A 21,610-nucleotide genomic window follows, 5' to 3' on the forward strand; every position below is an offset into this window, starting at 1 on the left:
TGCCCTCCCTCTTGACACATTTTTCCAAGTCGCACATGGCCATCATGAGGAAGAGTCCATCCCAGCTATCGCTCTCCCTCTGACGAGAAAGTTTAGTTCTGCAGTGGACCTCATCCAGACTGATATAGATATGCAAGTAATAAAGATTCTAAAAGGCCCATGGCTAATATTCTCTCTTTGTCATAATAAATTATCTTCCTTTGAACATAAACTGATCTGTATCACCTGGATGAACAAACATATTACAGTCTCATCTGTACAAGGGTGGGAAGAAAAAAGTAGAAGCTCAATAATGCAGTATCTGTTATTTTAAAAGTTTACCTAATTTGGATATTTTTAACCAAAACCAAATACTGTACCACATAATATTTCAGCATCAGCCTTAATTTGCTGAATTAATGATGAGATGCCAAAACAGGCAGAGACGAAAAATAAAAAACTGCAAGGAAAGTGTAGTGGTATGTGTTAAAAAAAAGAAAGAAAGAAAAAAAAAAAAACTTTTTCAGAATGGTTCAATTAAAAGAAAATAAGAGACAGTTCCAAGTAAACATTTAGGCGACTTGAGCAATAAGGAGACTGTTAAAACTGCTAATACAATGATACTGGCTTCAAGTAAAAGAAAAGTGTAAGTGTACAAAGCTCATTTGTCATTCCACAATAATACTTTGCTTTCAAATAACAACAGAACCACTTACCGAATATGACTGCAGAGTTGGGAAAGTGTGCATGTACCTTGACCATACCATGAATTTTTGATAATAATGCAGATTTATGTGTGGGGGATACTGTACAGTATATCAAATAATTCAACAAATTCAATATTTCGGAAAAGCCAAAGCCCAAGTCATCCTGCATTAGCGAAGTTCTCCTTTATTTTTCCCTGTATTGAGTTCAGTGATAACCTACTGATGAGGTCAACCATCCTTTCACCTTGTATTTTCAGAGTTATAGTGGCAGAGATGCATATCAATGACAGTACTGCTACAAATGCAGTTCCTCCTATATGTTTAATGTAACTGACAATAAAAAACAATTTCTGTAAAAAGCAATCATTTATTCTTGACCCTTTCTTATACACATGACTCCCACCACAATTCTACACATATTTCTGGAAAGAGGATACAAAAGAAAAGTTACAATTTTATGTGATTATAGGTGTACAATTTAGGAAGAATATAGTTTATATACAAAGGTATACTGTACTGATTATCCAAGTGACACGTACACACAATCAGAACAGAATCTTTACAATGTAGCTGTTACATTTTGAGACAGAGGACAAGCTGTTTGAAAAAGATCTCCAGCTGTTTTTCATTTAAGCATATGCCTTCCATTATTTTCAACAACTAGTAGTACATGAAGTTCATGCAATAAAAGAAACCACTGAAGAATTATTTGCCCTAGGCAGAAAACATTAACAGTAACAATGCTCACTGTGAAACCATTAATTACATGTGTAAAGATACTTTTTCGATCAAGTGTACAGCATACTTAGATCATGCACCTGAAACTTACATAATAAACAATGAAAAATAATGCAGATTACTTTACCACAGCACAAATATAAATACTATACATAACTATAGTAATCTGCTATATACTTTAGTCATGAATGCACAGCAGGCTATAGCTATGAATGTTAAAAATAAAACAAAAACAAAAACAATAGTTGCTTCAAAATTCTTGTTTCCAATGACAGTGGAATGTCTGCATTATTTAAAGTCCATTCACATCCATCAACTGCTGTGAGGCATTTCCTGAAATTTCATCTAGGGTGGTTAGAGCAATTTTCTATACAAACATATGATTTTCCTTCACCTATGATAGACTGTTCATACACAGTAGGTTAAATATAGTCCTCATAATTCCTTATGTTACTAACAGTCCTTTCTAAGTTGAATATAACTGTCTGGTAGTAGCAGCAATGAAACAAAAATTTTATCATTATAGTGAAGAGGCTAACCTAATCAGTATACTATTAACCCATTCATACCAATCTCAGTTTTAGAACTTACTCTTCCAGCCAACTGTCCACCAAATACGAACACTAAGAACTGGCTACCATGCATTTCCATCCATTTCAGCTTACATAAAAATACCATCTGTTCTACTCGAATTTTGATGAGTAACAAAAGATTAATGCTGGAACATGGAGCTGGTCACAAGGAAGTGCATAGGATGTGCTATGGAAAGGATGCAGAACCACAGGACTGTCATATTCTGCCGCTGAATTAAGGGAAACAAGCTGCAAAATGATGAAAATCTCTGCCAAGATAAGGTGAACAATCTATACATATATTACACAGTTAACAGATTCAGTGTACTTGTACAATAGTTCATTTGAATCTTTACAATGTCTTACGAAAAGTTTACATCAAGATGACATATATCTTCATGACATAGATATTTCTATCTATCTATCTATCTATCTGTTGCCAGAAACCTTAATCCCATAAGGGGTGGCTACAAACAAATCGCCTCCATGTTGCCCTGTCTCCTGCCACTTTGCTGCCCTTCCCTTAGCTCACACCCTCCTCTCTCATATACCTCTACACTCCCTTCCTCCACCTCATCCTTGGCCTCCCCCTCCCTCTTTTCCCCCCCACCTTACTCACACACACTCTCCTTGTTAGTCTCTCGCTCTCCATCCACTCCACATGACCAGATCATCTCAATGTATTTTTCCAAATGCTTTCTATCATATCACAGCTTACTATAAACTGATGTTTAAAATATTAAATACTACTCTCACAAAAATTATTAAAGTTGACATAAAATTTCAGGTTAGTTACTTTCATTTAACATGTCCTAATGACAACCTTCGTTCGTTCATTTTTTGAAGGCTTCAACATGCCTCCATGCATCAGCCTTGGTCACCTAATGGTGGCTCTCCATGCTGCTCAATCTCTGGCAGCTTCCCTAATCAGTTCTTTATCCCTGAGGTCAGACTAAACGACCTTGTCCCAGGTCTTTTTCGGTCTACCTCTTGCAACCCTACCCCTAACATTAACACTTGTCACTTTCTGCACCAAATTATCATCTCCCATCCTCTCCTCATGCCCAAACCACCTCAATCTACCTCTCCTCATCACAACAACCATACACTCCAGTCCCATCCTACCCCTCAACTATTCCATTGTAAACCTAGCTCCCTCCAGCCTCACACTCAGGGATGCACTGCACATCCACCTAATCACTGTACTGTAATTCTGTACAGTTGAGCCTGCAAATATCCTCTTCCTTTGCTGCCCAGGTTTCACTACCATACAGCATTACACTCCTAACACATGCTGCATACAAAGATCCCTTAGCACAGAGAAAGAGCCCTATTAATGTTGGGAGAAGCAACGGCTCCTTGAACTTCTTCCAACCACTCCTCACTCTAGCCACAGAGCTAGCTCCAGCCCTACCTCCAGCACAAAACATGTCTCCCAAGTAACACTCTTCCACAACTTGAGACTTACCAGGAAGTTCAATTCTTTCATCATCATTCATCATCATCCAGACCTCCTTTCCCACCCTAGGACCAAATGAGGAGTAGCAATGTCCAGACAGCCCAAATCTGCCCAATCCAATGGGCCACGCTTCCATTCACTCACCATTCAAGCCCCCGGAATCCTGGTTCTATCTGATAAGCCAAAAAACTTTCACCACATTCTGTAGCTTCACATAAATGTATCCAATAGAGTCAATCCGAAAGCTGTCACGTTAAAAAGGGGTGCCAAAACCCTAAACATGCATTTCTTCTCATAACAATCATCCAGCCAGCTCGATCTCTTGTCAGTCCCCTTGCCTCAACGCCTTCCATACCTCTCTTCCTCACACCCTCATCCATCATATCTCTCCACCTTTTCCTTGGCCTACCTTGCCTCCTCCATCCTTCAAATTCACTCAAGACATACCTTTTTCACCACTCTATTGTTATCTATTCTCTCCACATGACCATATCAACTTAGTACACTCTCTTCGATTCTCGTGTCCACAGACTTCCTCACTCCTCATCTTTCACAAATCACATTATTTCATATCCTATCCACTCTCTGCACTCAACATGCATTCATCAGCAGTTCCATTTCCACTCCTCTCACTCCTGACTTTTCATTTTCATGCCACACCATAGTCTCACATCCATATGTTAAAGCTGGCACTTATGCTCCTTCATGTAAGCCTCGCGTAGCTGCAATTTTCAAGGTTCTGTTGTTCAATCTGTTCATGGATGGGGTAATAAAAGAGGTACAAGGTAGGGTAGTTGATGTTGGAGTAGCCCTGGCGAGAGAGGATAGTGTTTGGAAACTCCCTGTACTGTTGTTTGCAGATGATACTGTGTTGTTGAGTGAAGACGAAGGGGAGCTGCAAGGCTTGGTGGATGAGTTTGGGAGAGTGTGTAAGAAACGGAATCTAAAAGTGAATGTAGGGAAGAGTAAAGTGATGGTCTTTGAGAGAGGTGAAGTCAGTGAATGTACAGCGAGGTTGGATGGTGTGGAATTGGAAAATGTGAGTACTTTTAAGTACTTGGGTAGTGTGATGAGTGAGGATGGAGGTTTGGAGGGTGAAGTGCTTGAAAGGGTACAGCAGGGAAGAAAGGTTGCTGGTTCTCTGACAGTAGTGTTAAGAAACAGGGAAGTGAGCATGGAAGTGAAAAAGTTACTACATGACAGTATTGTGATACCAACTCTAACGTATGGAAGTGAAGCTTGGAAGTTGTTGGAAGGACAAAAGTCAAGAGTGAGAGCAGTGGAAATGAGTTATTTAAGAGGAGCCTGTGGAGTCACATGGAGAGACAGGCTGACGAATGAGGATATAAAGGAGCGTTGTGGTGTGGATGTGGATGTGATAGGACACATTATGAGGAACACACTGAGGTGGTTTGGCCATGTGGAGAGGATGGAGGGTGAAAGACTGACGAAGAGAGTGTATGTGAGTGAGGTGGAGGGGGGAAGAGGGAGGGGGAGGCCGAGGATGAGATGGAGGGATGGGGTGGAGAGGTACATGAGAGAGGGGGGTGTGAGTTGGGAGTAGGGCAGTGAAATGGCGGGGGACAGGGCGACTTGGAGACGATTTGTTTGTGGCCACCCCAAACGGGATTGAGGAGTCTGGCAATAGATAGATAGATAGGTTCTTATCAAGACCTTCAGAACACCCGCTACTTTCCTTCCTTGTGTCACTCTATTTTCCACTTCTTTTGCACATTTCCTCTCTTTTCTATCACTGTACCCATGTACTGTACTCCATTCATTATCAATGCCATCTCTCTCTCCATTACTCGTGTTTCTACTTCTCTCATCACCCCCATCCATATATTTATAGTGAACAACCATGGGGACATCACACAACCATGTTGCATGCCAATACTGACTGTGAACCATTCATTTAGCTGCCCATTTACCCTTACACATGTCTCACTACCATCATAAAAACTCTTGACGGCACCTAGCATCTTACCATCTACACTGTACATGCGCAAAACCTTCCACAATCCTTCTCTGTCTACTTTGTTATGTGCTTTCTCCAGATCCATAAATGCTATACATATATATATATATTTTTTTTTTTTATGTGAGGAAGAACTAACCAAAGGCTATGAGCCCACAAAACAGTTCTTTCTAAGAAGAAGAAAAAAAAAAAACAATACAAAAGAGAGTCAAATTCAAGATCTGTTCATTTCGAGATGCCTGGACACCCTGCATTTGAAAGACAAAATCATAGGAAGTAGGAAATACAGACAGAGGGAGAAAGTCGGGGGTGCACCCGAGGGGGGGGGGCCAGGCCCGGGCCCCCCCTTTAGGTCTCTGGGTCCTTTAAAAATTTATGTATACTGTATTTATTTCAATAACACCAAAACATAAAAAACGGGCAAGTACAAACAAGAGTAACACATGAGCCAGCAGCTCTCTGACACTAAACCTGCATATGACCTCCCAGTAATTATCAGATTACCTGACCTCACCTCACTACAGGCCCCCCCCTTAGAAAATTCCTGGGTGCACCCCTGAAGACAGTTCCAGAGTTGACCTGTTGCATAAATGAAGGATTGGGAGTAACGGTTAACACTTGCAATAGAAAGCTGGACAGAAAAGGGATGAGAGTTTATTACTAGATGGGTGCTACGCAACCGTCGTAGAGGTAGAGGGATGCAAGCAGACAGTTCAGAGGGGCAATGACTATGGAAGTAGCGACAGAAAAGAGATAAAGAGGCAACAGTGCGGCAAAGAGACAGAGGTTGAAGGAAGCCAGTAAGAGGAGGATTAATGAGACAAAATGCCACTGACTCCACCCTAATAAGAAGAGCTGTATGTAGGGAGCCTCCCCACATATGGGAGTTGAACTCCATACAAGGGCGAATAAATCCCGTGTATAAAGTCAACAACTGTGCAGGGGTAAAGAAGGTACAGAGTCGGCTTAGCACACCTAATCTCTTGGAAGCAGATTTTACCAGAGATGTAATATGGTCCTTCCAAGATAAATCCCGAGTGAATGAAACCCCAAGCATGTTCAAGGATGATGCGGGATTGAGCTGGATATTATTAAATATTAGTGGGTACTCCTGTGGAAGATTTTGTTAGGTTGATAGGTGTAAAAACTGAGTCCTAGATGCATTAAAAACACCAAGATTATTTTTACCCCAGTCAGAGATACGAGCCAGGTCAGACATTACGAGTGCCACAGCCTCATCCCTTGTTTGTTGGAGTAACTGCTGTGATGTACGTTACAGGAACCGAATGGAAAGGTGAAGGGTGAAATCATCAGCATATGAGAGGATAGGGTTAGATGTACAGCTTAGAAGATCACTGATGAAAAAAAGGAAGAGTTGGTGATAGGACAGAGCCCTGAGGAATACTACTGTTAATAGATCTAGGAGAAGAACGACAGCCGTCTACAACAGCGGCTATAAAACGACCAGAAAGGAAGCTGTAGATGAAGGCACAGATAGAAGGATAGAAACCGTATGAGGGCAGTTTGGAAATTACAGATTTATGCTAGACTCAATTGAAAGCCTTTGAGATGTCAAGTTGAACGGCAAAGCTTTCGCCAAAGTCCTGAAAGGAGGATGACCAGGAGTCTGAAAGGTAGGTGGGAAGATCGCCAGTCAAGCATCCCTGACGGAACCCATACTGACGATCAGAAAGTAGGTTGTGATAGGAAAGATGCTTTAAAATTTTTCTGTTAAGAATAGACTCAAAAACTTTTGAGACACAGGATGTTAAAGCAATTGAACGATAGTTAGAGGGTTGGGAATGGTCACCCTTCTTTGGGACTGGCTGAATGAGAGTAAACTTCCTAAAGATGGAAAGGTACAAGTTGAAAGACAAAGGTGAAAGAGTTTACCTTGGCAGGGTGTAAGCACTGCAGCACAGTTATTGAGGACAACAGGAGGGACTCCAACAGGCCCACATGCCTTGTTAGTATTGAAGCTAGTGATGTCAGAAAATAAATCACCTGGAGAAATTTTAATGGTGGCCATGAGGAAGTCAGAGGGGGGAAGTGATGGAGGAACAGCATCGGAATCGTCTAAGGTGGAATTGGAGGAGAAAGTCTGAGCGAAGAGATCTGCTTTATCAGTAGAAGAAAGAGCTACAGAACCATCAGAGTAAAGAAGAGGAGGGAAGGATGATAGGGTAAAGTTGTTAGAAAGGTTTTTGGCAAGGTGCCAGAAGGAGCGGGAAGAATTCAAGTTGGAGAGTTGAGAGTGTTTAGTGCGGATGTAATTATTTTTAGCAGAGCGAAGAACAGACTTAGAATGATTCCGGGCAGAAACATAAAAAAAGATGTGATTCAGGGGTGGGTTGGCGCTGGTACCTTTTATAGGCCCTCTCCTTGTTGCAGACAGCATTAGAACAAGCGCAATTCAACCAATGCTTTCTTGTATTAGTCGAAGGATGTGAGAAAGGAATGTATGCTTCGATGCCCGAGAGAATAACCTCTGTAATGCGCAAGGCCCACGCAGATGGCTCCCGGCCATGGAAGCAATAATAATTCCAGGGAAAATCAAAGAAGTACTGCCTGAGGGCCTCCCAATCAGCAGCTCCAAAGTGCCACAGTCGTCGTTTCATTGGAGGGTCCGCAGGCTGTACTGGAGCGATAGGACAGGTTAAGGTAATAAGGCTGTGATCGGAGGAGCCCAACGGAGCAAAAAGATTAACAGCGTAAGCAGAAGGATTAGTTGTAAGGAAGAGGTCAAGTATGCTGGAGCTCTCTCCAAGGCGGTCAGGGATATGGGTAGGGTGCTGTACAAGCTGCTCTAGGTCATTAAGGATAGAAAAGATGTAGGCTTGTTCCCCAGGTGGATCAGTGAAAGGAGAGAATAGCCAAAGGTGGTGGTGAACATTCAAATCTCCTAGAATGGAGATTTCAGAGAAAGGAGAAATGGATAGAATGTGTTCCATCGTAGAAGATAGTCGAAGAATTTTTGACAGTCAGTAGAATTAGGTGATGAGCAGACAGTGCAGATATATTTAGTCAGACAATGACAAGAAAGCTGAAGCCAGAGAGTAGAGAATTCAGAAGAATCAAGTTCAGGAACACAAGAGCAAGATGTCATTGCGTACATATACACATCAGCCACCTTTGGCTTTGAAATGAGTATAGAGAAAGTATATGGCATATAATCCTATAGTCCTTCTCACATGCCTTCCCCACTATCTGTCTCATTGCAAATACTGATCCACACGTCCTCGGCAACTCCTAAAACCACCCTGTTCATCACTCACTAGGACTTCTGATATCTCTCTTACTTTCTCTATAATTATTCTTCCATATACTTGTACCTTCCCTACAACACTCAATAAACTTATGCCATGATAATTCTTGCACTCACTTCACTCACCTTTATATTTGTACACAGACTTTTTCCACTCTACTGGCACTATTTCACTCATCCATGCCTTCATACAATTCTCCAACAAGCACTTCATTCCGCTCTCCCCACTTCACTTAACCATTTCTACATATACCTCGTCAATCCCAGAGGCTTTCCAATTTTTCAGCTGCTTCACTGCGCTCTTCACCAGTGCGACTGTCATGTTTCCTGGTACTGCATTCCTTCTCTGCACACTCCCAAAATCAATCATGTTTACAGCGGCTCTGCTCTCTGTATTCAGGCTTTCAAAATATTTTTTCCATCTGGTCCCTATTTCATCCCCATGGGTTATTAATCTACCACTTAAATGCTTCACACTTTTAATTTCTTTCCACTGTCACTTCTACATTTTGGCACCTCTTTCCAGAATAACTTCCTATTTTCAGGGTAATTTGCATTCATTTTTCTTACTAGATCATCATTTACCTCCTTTTTCCTCTTCACTAGTCTCTTTACACGCTTCTTGCCCCCAACATATTCAGTTTTTATTTCAAATGAACCCGTCCTGTAACCACTCTAGCTGCTCACACCTGACAATCTCCATCTTCTCTTCCTGACACACTGCACACATGAAATCAGCATTCCAGTCTACCTCTAATACCACTACATCTCTTATGCACTCACTTATCACAGACACTGCACAAGATGGAATTACTTTCTACGCCCTTGTGGCAAATCACACATGGCTACTCTCCGCCACCAGCCCTAGATACCATTATTCTTGTTTTATCTGCATTTACTCTTAAGGCCTTGTGCCCCATACCATCTCTCCACTTCCTTAATCTTTCCTCAGCCTCCCTTTCATTCTCTGAAATCAACACCAAATCATCAGCATCCAACATATCCCACCGGAGTCCATTTCTGAAGTTATGTGACGGGGTTTCAAGTACCACGATAAACAACAAGAAGCTAAAAACTGACCCCTGGTCCACACCAACATTCAAGAAAAACTTATCACTCAAATCTCCATTCACCCTTACCTGGGTGTGAGCACCAACATACATGGCCATAACCACACTAATCAGCCACTCCTCAATCCCAAGCATTCTTATTGCCTACTTAACCACCACTCTAGGGAGTCTGACAAAGAGCTCCTCCATCCATCCATCCATCCATCCATCATCCAATCCTACGTTGCCCCATAAGAGGCGTAGGAACCCAGGGCTAGGCAAGTTGGTCCTGACATTTAAGTTGAGTGACCAGCCTCACTCATTCCTGAGTGGGATTAATGTATGTGAGCAATAAACTCCAACCACTTGGATATAAACCTTCACTGGGTCAATCTGACTGGAGCACCATGATTACCCACTAAACCACCAGGAGTCAAAATTTGGTTAGATGGTTACCACCCAGCACAGTAAATGGTTTCCTGGTGTACAGGAAACCATTTGGCTTGTCACTCAGTGTACAGTCACCCACAGGCAGAAGGAAGGAATGAAGGAAAGAAAGACAGATGGAGGAGTGTAAAGTCACCCGTAGGCAGAAGGATGAGGAAAGAATGAAAGAAAGAAAGACAGAAGAGGACATAAGGAAAGAAGGATGGAGATGAAAGGGCAGACACCCAAGAGCAGCACTATATCGAGTGAGTGGATGGTGAGCGCCCCCACCAACCTTACAAAAAAAAAAAAGGGGGGGGGGACAGTTCCCTTTTCTTTCCTATGTATTTTTCCAGAAGCTGTCACAAAATGAATATGGAATCAGTGGTCCCTTTGCCTGGCATAAACCCAAACTGCATCTCATCAATATTCACTCTTTCTCTAATCATACCCTCCAGAACTCACTCTATTACCTTCATATCTGGTTTAAAAGCTTTATCCATCTATCATTCAATCATATGTTGCCCCATAAGGAGCGTAGAAGCCCGGGGTTAGGCAAGTTAGTCCTGACATTTAAGATGAGAGTGACCAGCCTCATTCATACCTGAGTGGAAGTATGTGAGCAATAAACCCCAACCACCCCTTGGATATAAACCTACACAGGCTCAATCTGAGTGCCTTAATTACCCACTAAACCACCACGTGCCATAATTTGGTTATATGGTTACCACCCAGCACTGTAAATGGTTTCCTAGTGTACAGAAAACCATTTGGCTTGCCATTCAGTGTAGAGTCACCCATAGGCAGAAGGAAGAGGAAAGAATGAAAGACAGAAGAGGGAGTGTAAAGACACCTGTAGGAAGATGGAAGAGTGAAGAATGAAGGAAAGAAAGACAGAAGAGGAAGGAAGGAAACAAGAATTATGCCTCTATAATTTCCTCTTTCCAGGGCATCACCTCTCCCTTTGTACATATTTACAATTTTACTCTTCAGCCAAACACCTTGAACAAAACACTAATATACAGTATAATCGTATTTATCAAGTCAGTGATTGACCTCACTCCTATATCTCCTGAAGCTTTCAATATTTCAGCAGTCAACACAGACACACCTGCTGCCTTCCCCACCTGCATCCTGCCTATTGCCCCACTCACAGTAGCAGCATCAATCAAAGGCCAAGAGCCAAACACTGGATCTGCTGGCTCATAACCTTCCCTGTCCCAGTCAAACTCCTCATTCAACAACCGGCTGTAATGCTCTCCCCATGTGTCTTTAATATCCTTACTGATCACCACTACATTCCTTCATCATTCTTTACCCACTGCTAACTTATGATACCCCTGTTTTCCCTCTTCATCTAATTTGCCACCTAAAATATCACATTCTTCTTTTCCTCATGATTTAAGTTATGGAATAGTCTCTGTGACTCAGACTTTGCCCTGTAGAACTCTTTTCTAGTCCTATGCTTGGCAGCCAAGTATTCCTCTTTCTTACCACCCTTCTTCCATTCCTGGAAAAGCCTTCTTTTCTCATTAACTGCTTCTACACCCTCATCCCACCACCAAGTTATTTTATGTCATGGTGGGGAAAAAAAAAAAAAAAAAAAAAATTGTGCACTGCCAGACCAGTGCTATGTGCTCTGCTGTAATGGAGGAAGGATGCAAGCTGACAGTTTAGATGAGCAGTGGCCATTAAAATAATCATGACAGTACAGGGAGAAAGCTGCAACAGTGAGGTGAAGAGAGGCTGAGTGGAACTGGTAAGAATGGCAAAACAGATGTGATGAGAAGCCTCTGACTTCACCCTGTTCTTCTTTTCAGTATATGGTCAAAAGTCTACATTACTATCCAAGACCAAGTGCATCATAAGTCAATCTGGGGAGACCTTGGTGATTACATAACTATTTCAGCCTTATCCATTATTACCTGCATATCTTCAGTCTACTTTAAGCTGCCTTCAATGAATATTATCACTCTAACCCTTTAATTTATTCTTGGACAATATCATTTTACATTCAACTCACCTCAGAGACTCCTAATATGGCCGGAACTTCCTGGCTGCCCTCATGACACTAATTCTCTTCTTGTCTTCCTCAAACTTCTTACGCAGCTGAGCCAGGTCTGTAAGAAAATTACTTCTGTAACATAAACATGGTATATCAGAATGATGCAACAACTCTTCTCTTACTGAACCCATCTTAAAGCTTGGCCATGGTACAACTGCAATTTTCTATGGGCTGGAAGGTAAACTATCTATCTATATACCTAGGCTGCTTCCCCCAAGGAAAGGGAGGTAAACAAAGAGCTAAAATCAACCACAGTAATTACTTCTGAACAGTTACCGGAGGCTGTTAGGGAAAAAAAAAATAAAAGAAGTACAATATGATTTGTAATATTGTGAGAGACTCAGCTAGGATGCTGATATTAGCTGCTGAGCTTCCTGCCTAAGAAAGATTATTGTGTGGCTAGTTACCCAGCTTGTTGCCATATTTCACTGTTATTACAAGTAAGCGAGTGATGTTTACTTGCAGTTAAGTTTGGAAATGAGCTGCCTGACCCAGCTATGCCCAACCAGACCATCCTGTTAATCAGAAGGTAAGTACTTTACTCCTACATGAACTAGAGTTGAAATTCTTTCTGCATGTGATACATTCATTCAATAAATTTTTTTATCAACTAAAAACTCACCCATAAAAGCATAGGAACCCCTAGGAATCTCGAGTTTTCCATGAGTGTGTGTGTGTGTGTGTGTGTGTGTGTGTGTGTGTGTGTGTGTGTGTGTGTGTGCATGCGTGCTTGTGTGCATGCAAGTGTGCTCGTGTGTGTGTGTGTGTGTGTGTGTGTGTGTGTGTGTGTGTGTGTGTCATGGTGGCCGCACAACATTGGACATTCAGTAGAGAGGTGGATGGCCGCTGTCACCAAACATGTACTCATGGCTCGTGATCTGTGTTCAATGGTGGTGACGGTTTAGAAAGACTTAGCCCGGTGGCCATGTGACACTGGACATTCAGTGGGGTTGTGTAGGAACGTTTTGACACCGCTTGTGGATTACAGTCGTATTACTCGGGTTCTGGAGGTTCGCTGGGAGTGATCGGACGAGTACGCGGCTTTGACCATTCAGTGGAGGGGTGGACGGACATTTTAGCTCTGGTTGTGGGTTACGGACTACTTCCCGCTCACAGCTTGAGCCCAGCAGCCATGATACCGAGTATTTGAACATGTTGGTCGCCAGCCGAAGTTCTCAGGGATAATAGTAAGTAAATTTAGATACAGGAATCCCTGTAATAACCGGATGCCCAATTTCCGGACATTTTGGTTCTGGGCCTTTGGGAGAAAAAAAAAAAAATCTGCCATTTTCTTCTACTGTAATTTGAACTTGGCGCGCAGTGCCGAACAGCTGTGTTTTTTGGCGTGATACAGGGGCCCCCTGCTTCCTCTCTTCCCCAGTTCCTGCCTAACTACCTTCGTGACTAGATGCTTGTCACAATGGCTGCTGCACGTGTTCATTTTTGTGAATAATCAGTGAATAAACTGCACTACCTTGCCACTAGACCACATGGGAATTTACAGTGTTGTGCAGTAGTTAAGAAATTGGAATTCAGAGTGCAATGGATTAGGTGCAGAGTGCAAACTGGCATGCTGTAACTGGCATGGTGCAAGTAAGAACAGACTGCGCAGTGTTAAACAGTTATAATTCACAGTGCAAAGGATTAACTGCAGCACAGCACTGGATTACTGTACGTGCTTCACAAGCATTTTCACCACTGCCAGAGCCTTAGAGGAGGTGGGTTAATCTTCGTAATGGCCACGGACGTGTTGTAAGTACAATGTACGCTACTTTTAATTCCTCATTCTCCAGTTCCTTTTCATTTATTTCATGGTTTCTGTCCCTTATTTGTGTGAATAGGGTCTTAAATAGGTGCTATGCATGTCCGGTAGGGAGTTTTGTAAGTGGTTTTCTGAGTTAGGCTGGGTTAGGGTCCATAAGTACCTGCCCAGGAGGCATTTTCCCGATTCCCAGACAAAACCGATTTCTGGACATGCCTTTGGCTCTATTACATCAGTTATTGGAGGGATTACTGTAATGGCTAAACAGAGCCAAGGTCCAGCGTCCAGATAATGAACACATCCAGATGCTGAGCGTCCAGATTAATGAGGGACTGCTGTACAGGAAAAAAACTACCATATGGATTGCCTCGAGTAGTTAGCAAACGCCATAATCGTTAGTACGTAATGCATAAAAATTTAAAGAAAACCATACAAAAACAAACTTAACTTCAGTGAAAACAAGAACAAAGAGAAGACATGTGGATGAGAGATAGAAGATGAGAAATAGATGTAGCAAAGAAGTTTACTAGCAGGAATGGAAAAACTTATCATATATGATATGGTACATGAATGTGAAGGATGGCCAAAGAGGTAATTCACAGATAGGTTAACCCCTCAGTGGCTGCCGGCGTCGAATGACATTTAGCTGATAAATGGCCGCCGGCGTCGTTTGAGCACGGCCTGTAAAAAACTGCAAAAATTTTTGGGAAGTGAGTGAATGTTCTGAACGTCTTCACACTGACCTACACTACATTCCCATACAACCCATCAAGCAGTTCAGAGCCTGCTGCTGTGATGAGTGAATTTTCGATTTTTTCGCTCCTGGCCATGCCTAAACATGCACAACTACGCCCATTATCTCGACCCAGGCAGAACATCATCTTTGTCCTCTCTCGCAAAACACACACAACCACCTGTTGACAATTATGAAGTAAAACAGGCACATACAAAAAAGTCATGATAATAGGTGAAAAATACATTTTTGTCTTGGTATCTTTACCTATCTGCTCAGGTTTGCTGTAATGGTTTGGATCATTTGATGCGGTGCAACTTGTAGAAAACTGTGAAAACCTTCGGGAAGTGAACGAAAATCTGGGACATGAGACTGACCTTGACTTCACCCTCTCACATATCATCTGTCAGTTCACCACCTGACAAAAGACAACTAGACAAAATTCAGAATAAAGCTGTTAGAATCATTAACAACCCTGCCATTACATATAAACTACCTCCCCTGCAAGTAAGAAGGAATGCTGCCTCCCTTGCATTATTTTACAGATGTTATTTTGGCAAATGCTCAGACGAAGTTGCGTCCATGGTGCCACCTCTCCATGCCTTCCCTTGTGCTACACGGGCATCTGGTAGTGCTCATGACTGGAATGTCACTCAACCATATTGCAGAACTTCTGCCTATCAGAATTCTTTCATTCCCCAAACTGCATCTCTCTGGAACTCGCTTCCCCAGAGTTGTTTTCCTCCAAATTTCAACCCACAACTGTTCAAGTCTAACTGTTACAGATATTTTATGAACAGAGGACACCAGTAATCTGGTGTATGGATTATTCTTTTTTACCCATTTGTTTTTCCTTCCTCCGTTCTGTTATTTATTATTTAAAAAAAAAAAAAAAAAAAAAAACTGCCATCATGACAAGCGGATGTGCGTTTTTTTCACTCGTGGCCATGCCTAAACATAAATAGTTACAGCCATTATCTCAACCCAGACAGAAAATACAATCTTTTTCCTCCCATGCAAAACACACACAACCACCCTGTTTACGAGACAGCAATATATATTGCGAAAATAACAAGGTAAAATGATAAAGATGAACGTAAAATGATAGAGAAAGATGAACATATTATGATGGAAAAAATACGTTTTCCCCCTTCTGTAAACGTATTTATTTCTGCACTGTATCTATATTCGTAATAATTAGACTTATTCTTGGTTCTGAAACTGCATTACGATTCTATTTTTAGCCATGCTCGTGGTGTGGGAGCTAGAAGTTGCGACTCAACTTCCATATTACTAATCGGATCTGACCCTCTACTTTATTCTCCCGTGGCAGAGTCTAGCCTTGGAGGACGTGCAGTTTTCTCATTAAGGACTGAAAATTCAGCTCTTTTGCTCTCTTTTCCAAGCATGGGCACAACGATAACTTAAAAAATAACTCGAAACTACCATAAACATATTTTATATCAAAAAGGTGAAAATGTATTCATGACATTTTTTTTTCCAGCCATTCCTAACAGATTATGTACTGAAATCATTCGATATCATCATATCTCATATGTGCACATTTCAGCACCATTCGCATTGTTTTGGGAGGTAAAAAAAAAAAATAACAATACCTGCCCAGTTGCGTTGCGGCAGTGCCCCTGGGCGGCGGATTTCGGTTGCCGATATTTCTGCAACTTCCGAGTTTCATTGCAAGCCACAAAATGCATCTAGGAAGCTGAGACTTGCACTATCAGGTGCATCTGAACTTTCTCTTCAATATGGCAAGAAAAAAAAAATCAATTTTCGAAACTTAAAAAAATGGCCCTGGCGTCAGCCTGGGGTGCAGGGAAAATTCCAGGCCTTCGGCCACGGAGGGGTTAAATTATCAGGCACACAAGTATAACAGAGCGAGAGCAGTGCGAGTATAAGTGGTTGGGGAATGGCTGGGAGAAGAAGAGATGAGAGGAGGGAGGAAGAGATCAGTAGGGCAGAAGTAGTGGAAGCAATGAAGAAGATCAAGTTGGGAAAGGCCCCAGGAATTGATGAAGTGTATGGCGAAATGCTGAGGTATGGGGGTGAGATTGTTGTGGAGTGGATATGGAAGTTGTGTAGACTGGCTTGGGAAGAGGGAAGGTTCCAGAGGACTGGAAATCAGGTATAATTGTTCCTTTATACAAAGGAAAGGGGGAGAGAGAAGTATGTGGTAACCATAGGGTATTTGCCTTCTTAGTGTGACTGGTAAAATATATGGTAGAATACTCAATGACAGGGTTAGGCATATGACAGAGGAGCTAGCTGGAGAAGAACAAGGGGGATTTAGGAAGGGAAAAGGGTGTGTAGCTCATATATTTGTTCTAAGATGTTTAGTGGAGAAGTATCTAGAGAAGGGAAAGAAAGTGTATGCTGCCTTCATGGACTTGGAGAAAGCTTATGATAGAATAGACAGGCAAGGTATGTGGAAGGTATTAAGAATATATGGAGTGGAGGGGAAATTGTTGAGTGCTGTGAAGAGTATATACAAAGGAGCTAGGGCTACGGTGCGAGTGGATGGTGAGCTGAGTTCTTTGATCTCAGTGTGGGACTGAAACAGGGTTGTGTGATGTCTCCATGGCTGTTTAATATATACATGGATGGGGTTGTAAAGGAGGTACAAGGTAGGGCAGTGGATGTGGGGGTGGCTCTAATGAATGAGGGTGAGATTTGGAAGATTCCGGTGTTGCTGTTTGCTGATGATACAGTACTGTTGAGTGAAGATGAATGGGAGTTGCAAGGTTTGGTGAATGAATTTGGGACTGTGTGTAGGAGGAGGAAGCTGAAAGTTAATGTAAACAAAAGTAAAGTTATGGTGTTTGAGAGAAATGAAGTCACAGAATGTACAGTACGGTTGGATGGTGAGGATATGGAGAATGTGAGTGCACTCAAGTACTTGGGTTGTGTGATGAGCAAGGATGGAACTTTGGGGGATGAAGTGCATGAAAGGGTACAGCAGGGAAGGAAGGTTGTTGGTTCACTGAAAGCAGTGATGAGGAATAGGGAGGTGAGTATGGAAGTTAAGAAATCACTGCATGATAGTATTGTGATCCCCACCCTGACGTATGGAAGTGAGGCGTGGACCCTGCAAGAGGGGAACAAGTCAAGAGTAAGAGCAGTGGAAATGAGTTACTTGAGAGAAGCATGTGGAGTGACATGGAGGGACAGGTTGACAAATGAAGAAGTGAAGGAACGTTGTGGGGTGGATGTGGATGTGGTTAAGAAGATTAGGAGAAATACACTGAGGTGGTTTGGACATGTGGAGAGAATGGAGAATGAAAGACTGACTAAGAGGGTATATGTAGGTGAGGTGGAGGGAGGGAGAGGGAGGGGTAGACCAAGGATGAGGTGGAGGGATGGAGTTGAGAGGTATATGAGGGAGGGGGGGGTGAGATGGGGGGAGGGTAGTCAAATGGTGGGTGACAGAACGACTTGGAGGCGTTTTGTCTGCGGCCACCCTTTGCGGGATTAGGGCATCGGGCTATAGATAGATAGATAGACAAGTGTAAGCAAGACTGGGGAATGATAATGAATAAATGAAAATCATTCATTCACTCATCATCTGATCCTGTGTTGCTCCACGAGGAGCGTAACAGCTGGGGGCTAGGCAAGTTGGTCCTGACTTTTTAGATGAGAGTGACCAGCCTCACTCATCCCTGATTGACATTACATGAGAAATAAACCCCAACCACTCCTTCAATATAAGTCTGCACTGGCTCAAGCCGATTGATGTGCCTTAATTATCCACTAAAAAGCCAGGCGCCAAAATTTGGTTACTGTATACAGTTATCACCCAGCGTAGTAAATGGTTTCCTGGTGTACAGGAAACCATCTGTCTTGTCACTCAGTGTAGAGACACCTGTAGACAGAAGGAAGAGGAAAGAATGAAGGAATGAAAGACAGAAGAGGAATGAAGGAGTGAAGGAAGAGAGGAAAGGGCAGTCATCTGAGAGCAGCACTACATCGCGTGAGTGGATGGTGAGAGGTAATTAAGCCAAAAGCAGGGTAAATATCAGTGAGACAAGTGTAAGCAAGAATGGGAAAGTTACCAAACTAAATGAAAGTGGGGGCTAGTAAAGGAGTAGGTGAGCCAGGAGTATGGCAAAATATCAAGTAGTCATCATCAACATCACCTGGACCTCCTTTCCCACCCTAGGGAAGGATGAGCAGTAGCAATGTCCAGACAGCCCAAACGTGCCCGGTCTAATGGGCCATGCTTCCATTCATTCACCATTCAAGCCCCCAGAATCCTGGCTCTATCTGATATGCCAGAAACATTCACCACATTCTGTAGCTTCACATAAATGTATCCAATAGAGTCAATCCAAAAGCTGTCATGTTAAAAAGAGGTGTCAAATCCCTGATTATGCGCTTCTCGCAATATTCATCCAGCCAGCTCGTTCTCTTGTCAGTCCCCTTGCCTCACCGACTTCCATACCTCTCTTCCTCACACACTCATCCGCCATATCCCTCCACCTTATCCTAGGCCTACCTCGCCTCCTCTCTCCCTCAAATTTGCTCAGATATACCTTATTCACCAATCTATTGTTATCCATTTTCTCCACATGACCATATTATCTCAGTACACTCTCTTCAATTCTAGTGTCCACAGACTTTCTCACCCCACATCTTTCGCGAATCACATAATTTCGTATCCTATCCAATCTCTATACTCCATATACATTCCTTGGCAGTCCCATCTCCTCTGCTCTTACTCTTTTCATTTTCATGCCACACAATAGTCTTACATCCATATGTTAAAGCTGGCACTAACACTCCTTCATGTATGCCTCGTGCAGCTGTAACACTCAAGCCTCTATTTCTTATCAAGGCTTTTATTGCACAAGCTACTTTCCTTCCTTGTATCACTCACTGTCCACTTCTTTCGCACATTTCCCTCTCTTTTCTATCACTGTACTGAAGTATTTGAACTCTCTCACCAATTCCAGTCTCTCTCCATTCACGTAAAATCACACTCGGAGTCACGTTCACTCTCAATAACCATCACTTTACTCTTTTCAACATTTACTCTCAAGGCACGATGCTCACAGACATCAGCAATACTTTGCACTAATCTACCAAGTTCTTGTTCAGTATTTGCAAGTACTGTAGTACAGTACAGTACTGCATCATCAGCATACAACAAATTTGAGATATTCCATCCATCACCATTCATTATCAACACCATCCCCCTCTCCATTACATGTGTTTTTACTTCTCTTATCACCCCATCCATACATATATATCGAAAAACCACGGGGACATCAAACAACCTTGTCGCACGCCCACATCGATCGTGAACTGTTCACTTAACATTTACCCTTATCAATGCTTCAGTACCATCATAAAAACTCTTGATGGCACCTAGTAGCTTACCATCTACACCATACATGGGCAAAACTTTCCACAATCCTTCTCTGTCTGCTTTGTAGTATGCTTTTTCCAGATCCATGAATGTCATAAACACCTTACAGTACTTCTCACAGGCCTTTTCCACTATCTGTCTCACTGCAAATATTTGATCCACACATCCTCTGCCACTCCTAAAGCCACCCTACTCATCACTCACTAGGACTTCTGATATCTCTCTTACTTTCTCTATAATAATTCTTCCATATACCTTTCCTACCACAGTCAATAAACTTGTACCACGATAATTCTAGCACTCATTTCGTTCACCTTTATTTTTGTAAAGGGGTTCAATCACAGACTTTTTCCACTCTGCTGGCATAGTTTCACTCATCCATGCCTTCATACATATCTCCAACAGCCAGTTCATTCTGCTCTCTCCACTACACTTAATCATCTCTGCATACAGCTCATCAACCTCACCTGCTTTCCTGTTTTTCAGCTGCTTCACTGTGCTCTTCACCATTGCAAGTGTCAAATTTAATGGCAAAGCATTCCTTCTCTGCACATCCCCAAAACCAATCAGGTTTACAGTGGCTTTGCTCTCTCTATTCCCATTTATCAGGCTTTCAAAATATTCTTTCCATCTGGTCCCTACTTCATCCCCATGGGTTAATAATCTACCACCTACATCCATCACACCTTCACACTTCCTTCTGCTGTCACTTCTGCTTTTCTGCACCTCTTTCCAGAATAATTTCCTATTTTCAGAGTAATTTGCAGTCATTTTTCTTCCTAGATCATTATTACCTCCTCCTTTTTCCTCTTCACTATTCTCATTACGTGCTTCTTGCTCTGAATATATTCAGTTCTTATTTCAATTGAACCCCTGTCCTGAAACCAGTCTGGCCACTTTTTCTTTTCCTCCACTGCTCTCTTAATCTCTTCATCCCACCATGCTGTATCTTCCTTCTTTGTTGTTACTCTTGCCTTATCACACACCGCTTTAGCATTCCTAACTAAGCAATTCCAATTCCACAGGCTGTCCAGATCCATTTCATTCCAATTCACTGATTCTAACTCCTGCTTTACTTTGGCCCTGCATTCAACTGCCATTACTTTGATCCTCAGCTTCTCAACTTTCAGTCTTTCTCCCTGACAGCTCCTCTCTCTCCTGGTCCACCTTATTCCTCTCAGCCTGATCTTGCATACGGTACCACAATCATATAATCTGATCAAGTAGTCAAGAATAAAACACAAATGACTGATACTCACGGTCTATCTTTACTTGGCGATTTTGGAAGCTGTAGAAATTAACCAAGTTCTGCTTCCTCTTCTTCTTTTTCTTCTTCTTCATATTCAGTTCATCAACCTTCTCCAGTTGTGGCTTCTTCTTTCTGGGTTAATCAAACCAGAAAAATAATTACCAGCATAACTTAATTACAAGTGCCACAAAAAATACTGTATACCTGAATTATTTACCCATTTGCTACACTGTACCCTGAACTGCACA

At 42.2% G+C, this 21,610-nt stretch overlaps 1 protein-coding gene across 1 annotated transcript in view; it reads right to left on the reverse strand.

Moving 5' to 3' along the window:
- Window positions 1-1,033: 1,033 nt before the first annotated feature.
- LOC145398921 (ribosomal RNA-processing protein 7 homolog A) overlaps window positions 1,034-21,610 on the reverse strand; it is a 36,268-nt gene continuing 15,691 nt past the window's right edge. The window contains exons 6-8 of the mRNA XM_080271653.1: window positions 21,373-21,494; window positions 12,197-12,293; window positions 1,034-1,108 (exon numbers count right to left, since the gene is read on the reverse strand). Of these exons, the coding sequence (XP_080127779.1) occupies window positions 12,208-12,293; window positions 21,373-21,494 (208 nt within the window). The 3' untranslated portion in view covers window positions 1,034-1,108; window positions 12,197-12,207. The remainder of the gene's footprint in view (window positions 1,109-12,196; window positions 12,294-21,372; window positions 21,495-21,610) is intronic.

The sequence above is a fragment of the Coenobita brevimanus genome, chromosome 47, assembly GCF_032717465.1.
Source record: "Coenobita brevimanus isolate Jiangsu-jjx chromosome 47, ASM3271746v2, whole genome shotgun sequence".
Taxonomy (NCBI): Eukaryota; Metazoa; Arthropoda; class Malacostraca; order Decapoda; family Coenobitidae; genus Coenobita; species Coenobita brevimanus.